The sequence below is a fragment of the Lepisosteus platostomus genome, chromosome 3, assembly GCF_059453375.1.
Source record: "Lepisosteus platostomus isolate fLepPlt1 chromosome 3, fLepPlt1.hap1, whole genome shotgun sequence".
NCBI classification, from domain to species: Eukaryota; Metazoa; Chordata; class Actinopteri; order Semionotiformes; family Lepisosteidae; genus Lepisosteus; species Lepisosteus platostomus.
In genome coordinates, this window is record NC_142613.1 from 21558479 (window position 1) to 21566020 (window position 7542).

A 7542-nucleotide genomic window follows, 5' to 3' on the forward strand; every position below is an offset into this window, starting at 1 on the left:
TCCACACAGAAGGCACTCCAGGCTGTAATCAAAACCTAGACCGAAGAGCAGCGGCACCAATGATGCTAACTAGCAGACATTCTACTGTTTTTAATGGTTTGGTAAGAAATAGGTATACACACCCTGTATAATGTGGCCTGAGTGCACAATGTAATATCCATCCATTTTCTTACACTTTGTCAAAATTAGGGTTTTGAGAGAGCTGGACCATAACTCAACAAGCAATGGCCACTAGAAAGGGGAAACCCTGGACAGCACACCAGTTCATCATAAGGCACACAGACAGACACACCCACACACCCAACAGGGACAATTTCCCCCAGGAGCTAATTAATCTACCAGTATGTTGGTAGGAAACTGAAAAAACCCAGAGAAAACGCATGCAAAAACACAGAGAATATATAGCACTCCAGGGCCAGGATTGAACTCAGAGCCCCAGCACTGCAAGGCTGTAAAGCTAACCACTGCGCCCACCAGCACGATAGTACCTGTATCCCAACTAGCAGGAGAATGTAAAGTTAACAAAGATTATACAAATTTGTAATTAAGGATTAATCAACAGAACTTCTCACAGACTAAGGGTTGTGAGAAACGTTATAAGGGTTAATTCTGGATTGAAGAAGCACAGCTCTGGAAGCTAGTGGTAAAAAAGCAGCTACCACTTCGTTTTGACGTCATGAGCTACTGGCCACGCCGAAAATGGTTTAAATTTTCATTTTTCATGAGAAAGGTTTCCCGGCAACAAAAAGGACAGTCTACTGAAACCGTCAAAACGAAAACATGGCAACTGGGAAAGACTTGTGGTCCTGTAAGTCCCTTGAATATATACAACAGAATTCAGAAAAAACCAAACTACAGGGAATGTAGGAGTATGGCTGTAATATTGCACTGAAGTCATCTTACGCCTTGGCAGCTCTCCTCTTCGGTCTGCCTCCAGAGGTTGTTTCCTCCTCCTCTATGAGAGTCTTTTCTGCATTCTTCTTGTCCACTGGCTCAGGGGTCCCTGTGAGCCCCTTTTCAAGTTTGACAGCCATCAATTCTGCTTTAGACTTCCTGCCTCTCTTCTTGTACATCTTGGGCGGTGGTGTCTGGGTCTGGTCCGCCATTTCACTTTCATCTGGGCCTGGGTCTGAGGGCTGGGGTTCTGTTTGCAGCTTCTTGGGAGTGGGGTTTTTTCGGGATCGCCCTAATTTCTTTCGCTGGCGGGGAGCAGGCGACAAGTTTTCAGACACACTAGGAAGAGTCTGAGGAGTCTCCTTCAGCTGGCCTGTAAGGAGACAGACAAGACCTTCACGTTAGGGGACGCTTTATGTAGCATAGAAAAAGAAGGTTACTTCTGACTAATAAGGACCTATTAAGAAAATAAGAGATCCTTAAACAGTATAAAAAGTTTAAAAAAAGACTTGTAGTCCTCCACATTACTACCTTTGTTTAGCTATTTTGACAGGAAACTTACAAAAAGAAAAAATGTTAAAAACTGATGTCTATCACACTGATTTATCACTGTAGTGTGTGACACTCTTCAGATGGATGACAAAAAATGCAAAACTGTTATTTATTGGTCAACTGCTAACTCACACAAAGCCAGTCTTGGTTACAATATGAAACACAATTAAACAAAAGAGAAGCTCACCAAATTTCAAAGATTTCCAAAAACAGAGATAGACATCCAACTTTAATTTAAAGAATCAAGAGATTTTATGCATGAAAGGAGTGCTTACAGGACAGACATGCATGCACTGCAGTCACTGTTTTAATAGCTTGGATGTTGACATGTTTTTGGAACCTTGTGACTATATGAAATAAAGTTAGCAAATCTGTAATTCTGTGATGAAACCACTGTGTGCTGAAATTTAGCAAGTGGCACTTTTTTAAACTATTAAACTGAGTTAAAATGGGTAAGTGCTTACTTCTGCAACTTGATCAGACTAGAGAGCTGTTATTCTTTATACACTGCAGCTTGAATTAATTCAAATCTTTATATAATTTGCTAGGATTAAAGAGAGTTCAATACACCTAAAATACAGATGTGTACGACTGCAAGAGAAATGTAAAATATTGAATAAACAACATCACATAAAGAATACATGAATGACTAACATTCTTGTATACACTGTGTCAATGCTTATGTCTTTCATCGTGAACTTTTACATACTCGAGACATCAAGACTACAAACAGTGATGCAGTTTCAGACCATTCTGACATTGGCTCTTGTCCTAAGATTTCAGCTGTATTCACAAACAAATCAATTACAATACACAAATTATTTAAATCCTGATTATTATTTTACATATAATGATTCAATTACACTTTTAGGTACAAATTAAGGACAAATACCATCAGTACTTACTGGGACCTTCTTCGGTGTTTTGGTGTTGTGCAGAGCATCCTAAAGCAAGATCCATTACTGAACCATTAGCCGTGTCTTCATGAGACTGAGCACCGGTTTCAGTACCATTTTCTTTCAGCAGCTGATTTACAGTTGTGACTTTCTTTAAAATCCTTTCCTTCTTTTTGGACTTTGCTCCTGGATTCACATGCTCTTCTGGGGCTGAGTTATCTCTTTTTGTCTCTAAGGGTCTGTTTTTCTGATCAGGGCCCTCAGCACTGGCCTGTTCTGTGTGCTCTGTAGTAGCCAACCCCTGGACTTTGGGATTTGAAGGCACACCCATGTCTTCTCCACTGCACTCCTGGACAGAAGCTGCCATTAATGTCCCTGGGGTCTCTTGACAGCCACGTTTAGTAGTGTTTCAACAGGGGAAATGTACTATAGCTTAATATCTGGGGGGACAAATAATTGTTTAAAGGATTATTTCAATGTCCAAATCAGAATCAGCACTTTAGCATGTCTATCATCAATCTAAAAACTTTGGTTCAACAATATTTTAAAAGTCAATCACCCTGGAATTAAAGAGCTTAGTTTACAAGAAAACGTTTTAAGGGTTAACTGACTTAGAAGCAAGATGACTATTTTTGTGCTGTAACTTGACTTTAAAAAATGACTTAGTTGTGAAATGAACTTTCTCACATTTTTTCAGTTGAAGGTGAACCAGAACAGCTAGCAAACTTTGGAAAAACCATATAGCTTACGTGTATTCAGGTCATGATTTTCCTGATCTTTGGTCCCAGAGATTTTAACCCGGGAGCAAACTTACTTTCGTTCATGAGGTCTGGATGTTTTATATGTACATTTTATAACTTAAAAATAAGTGTTTAAAATGTCGAAATAAAGTGCTCAGCTAAAAACTCCAGCTGCACGATTTTAATTAACATTATTTCGAGTACACATGCGTTGTCTTTACAATGTCAAAAATCACCTTTCAGACATTTTGTAAAAGCAAAGGACTGAAAGATTAAGTTTGTTTTTTTTTAATTAAACGAGGTCATTAGTTGGTTTTATCCGTTTTCATTCATTCTGTATCTAATTCATTCTAAGTATGTCTACAATAAAGTGTGTATTCTGTACTTATTTAAAGCGTCCCACACCTCGAAGGTTGAAAAGGCAATAACGTGGTATCCTAAACATAAGACAGTAACAGTTGAAAAAAAGTCAGCAAACAACCAAACGTGCATCTCGACTTTTGACTTGCCGTGTAAATAACATGTGGTGCACCCACAGTAACATTTTGAATATCTAGCTTATAATATTTTAAGTACTGCTAGTCATTTTGCTCATACCAGTGTGCAGTACCACAACGTAGACCTACATACGCAAAGTCCTCCTAAGCGAAGTGCAGAAGATCACAAGATTACAATGTAATAATATCCACTTAAAAGTTAAACATAGTTTATTTTTATTCCAGACACATAAACGTGTTTAGATATATATTTATGTGATTGCAAATATCCCCCATGTCCTTAAATAACAGCATTTTTTTCCCTTCCTGTGCAAGCAGTTTCCTGTAGGGTCAGTACATCGGGAAATCGATGGTCAACTATGAATCACTCCTTTATTGTTAAAAAATAAATCAAACTGATAAGCGACTCTACTATATTTACTCTTTTAAAGGAAATATAGCTAGGCAGTGTACCCCGACTAACACAACACTAGTAAAGAACGGACATGAAGCCCTGGAACACAACGATCACGGAAGAAAACGAGCTCTTTCTCTCCTAAATGTTGGATAGCTCAGTGTTTTAACAGCACCCTGCTATGTTGAAAACGGTATGTGGAAAAATCTGAGAGACACGTTTCGAAACTCCATGTTTAAACAAAACCTTCCACACGGCACAGCGCCATTAACAAAAACGAAAAATACCTCCACTTCCTAGTGGCTTCCACCCGAGATTAAAATGAATCTTGCGGGAAAAATACATGCTTCAAGAAGGTCCCTTAGGAAATTTGGAAAACATACAAAAAAATTAGTTCTCACGGCGATTTTAACCTAATATATCATACGCTCACTATAACATCCTCCATGTTTGTTTAGAATTACTCAGCCCAGGCCTGTTGAATCTGACCCGTTTCTCTGCTGCCCCCTTGAGCCACAGGGTAGACAAAGACCTAGCGCTTGTTTGTAATTCACCAACTCGCCGCAGGTAGGGCCTAGTGAGGACTGCTGGTCAAGAGCGATACAAAAGGCGGTGAATTCTAAAATGTTGCGCAAACATACAGTATATAATTTTCCTGTACAGAATTTCATTCTTCAGCTTTTGAAAACAATCGCATGATTTATTAAGGAAATTGATAAAAAACATATGTTCTGAACCTTAACGCTGAATACAATATAACGTTTTACCGTGAAATAAGATTTTTAGAAATAAAAATATTTTTGTCATGAAATGAATACGTACCATAATCTCTGATGCACCATTTGTCCATGGTTAAAATTCACCTGCCTGAGGGTTTACTTTAAGATAATGCATTTAAAGGCAAAACCGTATTCTGTCCCCTAGTTTAACAGTCATTCGTCAATAGGTACATAACCTTGCAACTCACAGCTAGCAGCCCCGTAAAACTAAGCAGGTATGAATCCTGGCCAGTACCTGGATGGGAGACCTTCTGGGAAAGCCAAGGTTGTTGTTGGAGGGTGGCCAGTAGGGGATGCTCACCCCTGTGGTCTGTGTGGGTCCTTATTTGCCAATCCAGTGATGGCGACACTATACTGTAAAAACAGTGCCATCCTTTGGATGAGATGTAAAACCAAAGTCCTGACTCTCTGAGGTCTTTACAAATCCCAGGGCGTTTCCTGAAAAGAATAGGGGTGTTACCCTGGCATCCTGGTCCTTATCAATCATAGCCTCCTAATAATACTCATCTATGAATTGACTTCATCACTCTGTTCTCCTCCTAGCTGATAGCTGATGTATGGTGAGCAGACTGACGCACTATGGCAGCTGTTGCGTCATCCAGGTGTGTGCTACACATTGGTGGTGAAGGAGGGGAGTCCCCATTACCTGTAAAGCACTTTGAGTGGAATGTCCAGAAAAGTGCTGTATAAGGAATTGATATTTTTTTGTATGCTGAAACTCAAGCCAAGAAACACTTACATGTACAGGCACTCCTCAAGGAAACTATTGCTCCTCCTGAGAAATAAAATAATTATATATAATTATACTATAATACATAACTATCATAATAAACATAACAAAAATATCCATACCTATTCCAATAGCCTACTTGTTCCATCCTGGTATAAGCTCACCTTGAGCAAATCCCATGTAAATCGTTTTCTGGTAAATCAAAACAGCATAAGTAATTCCCTTTTCCATATTTTCTGATTATGATTTGTAGCATACTACTACTACTACTATACTACTACTACTAATCATAATATCACTGTTAATAATATATGCCGTTGCATCTATATTTCTTCAGGAGATTGTACATTTGCATTTAAGGAAAACAAATACTAGCTGAGTGGGAATTACCTGATGATATGTGTACATTGTTAGAGATTTTGTACTGTATATTTGACCTTGAGCCACCTTACTCAGCCTAAGGAGGCCTAAGGGGTCTGAAAATATTAAAAACTCACATGGACTTCAGACGTACAGTGAAAGAGTGTTTATTGTGAGATGTCTTTCAAGGGTATACACACTCTCCTAAAAATCACCCCAGGTGAAAACATGACCCAATGACAAACCCTTAATATTAACCAATTATGCCACTATGCATAGTGTGTGATTACACCGAAGGAACTATTTTAAAAATCATTCATGCCCTAACCAGTGACATCTAGTGGCAATCCAGCTGTAATTCAGTTCTTAATGGCCTGGGCCAATATTCAATTTTAAGCACAATGTGTTGATACAGCCTGAAAACTTGAAAGTCTGTGGATAAAGAACATACAGTAAAGCTAAAATCTTACAAAACTCACTTGTATGCATTTTTCCCTGTATAATTTTACAGTTGTATGAATGTAATTATTTACAATTTTTTGCCACAAATGAAAAATACATTAAAAGATACAGAATCTAATTGCATTCCTTTGTCAGCGTTTAGTTAAAACTATCTTTATAAAAATTACTTTAGAAAACTGTTCTGTTGAATCACCTGTAATACAATAACAGTTTCTTTCAAAATGTTTTTAGAGCATCTGAAATAGTTGAATTTGCTTACACCTTTCTTGCCTTGAATGCACAAATAGATGCGTAATATTGAAATAAAAAGACAATGTAGCATTCTAGATATTTGTAGACATATAAAATTGAATTTTAGTATAAACTTATTTCCAGAAGTGTAAAGGGAAAATAAATGTTCCAATTAGTTTTGCCTGTCTTTTGGGATGTACAGTAGTAACATAATAAATGAGACACATTATGTTTTTATCCATAATTGCTTTGAAAGAGGAAAAAAACTCTTGAATCCAAACATTGTAATTGTAAACATTGTAATCTCTATCAAGTTTACATCTACCAGTATCAGGAAGAAGTCCGAAAACATAAATAGAATGCAAAAGATAAATGCAAAGCAAAGTTTCAAATGATAATGCGACAGATTCCTTTTCCACATATTAATGTCTGTATGTTGTGAAAATAATATTTGGGTGAATGTTGTTTATGTTCTGGGCTCTGGGCTGTTTTATAATGTCTTGCAAAGGTATAAAGACCTTTGTACAGTTTTCGTTGCTTTATAGTTTGCAGTCTTGACGCTTAAAATAATCATTAAAAAAACAAAAAGAAAGAAGTAAAAAAATTGAAATTAATAACAACTTAACAATTTAAAGAAACAGAAGTCCAAGATACCAAAAAATAATACACCTCTAACTATCTACAGTATACCAGGGATGGACAACTTTATTCCTGCAGAGCAAGAGTCCTGTAGGTTTCACAGAAAACCTGTTTGGGCCTAAAATTGGGACAACATTTCACCTTTCATCAAGACTATCATAAAACAATAACCTAAAGGCCAAAACTAAACTGGAGTGACTTAAAAACATTAACCTAAATGTCCTTGAGCGGCCTAGCAAAATCTGCCAATAATTATTCAGTCTGAACATGCATTTGTGCACCATTTTGTAATTTTACACACATCATAATAAGGGTCTGATAACTTTTGCATAGCACTGTAAGAAATATATGGACAAAACTATGAATAC

General features: G+C 37.3%; 1 protein-coding gene across 2 annotated transcripts in view; it reads right to left on the bottom strand.

The window, feature by feature from the left end:
* gtf3c2 (general transcription factor IIIC, polypeptide 2, beta) overlaps nt 1–4477 on the bottom strand; it is a 51406-nt gene extending 46929 nt beyond the window's left edge. For both annotated transcript variants that reach the window (XR_015935356.1, XM_088624942.1), the window contains exons 1-3: nt 4261–4477; nt 2352–2782; nt 904–1267 (exon numbers count right to left, since the gene is read on the bottom strand). Coding sequence is in view for 1 of the 2 variants with exons in the window: in XM_088624942.1 (XP_088481068.1) it covers nt 904–1267; nt 2352–2709 (722 nt within the window). In the remaining variant the exon portion in view is untranslated. The remainder of the gene's footprint in view (nt 1–903; nt 1268–2351; nt 2783–4260) is intronic.
* Nucleotides 4478–7542: the final 3065 nt, after the last annotated feature.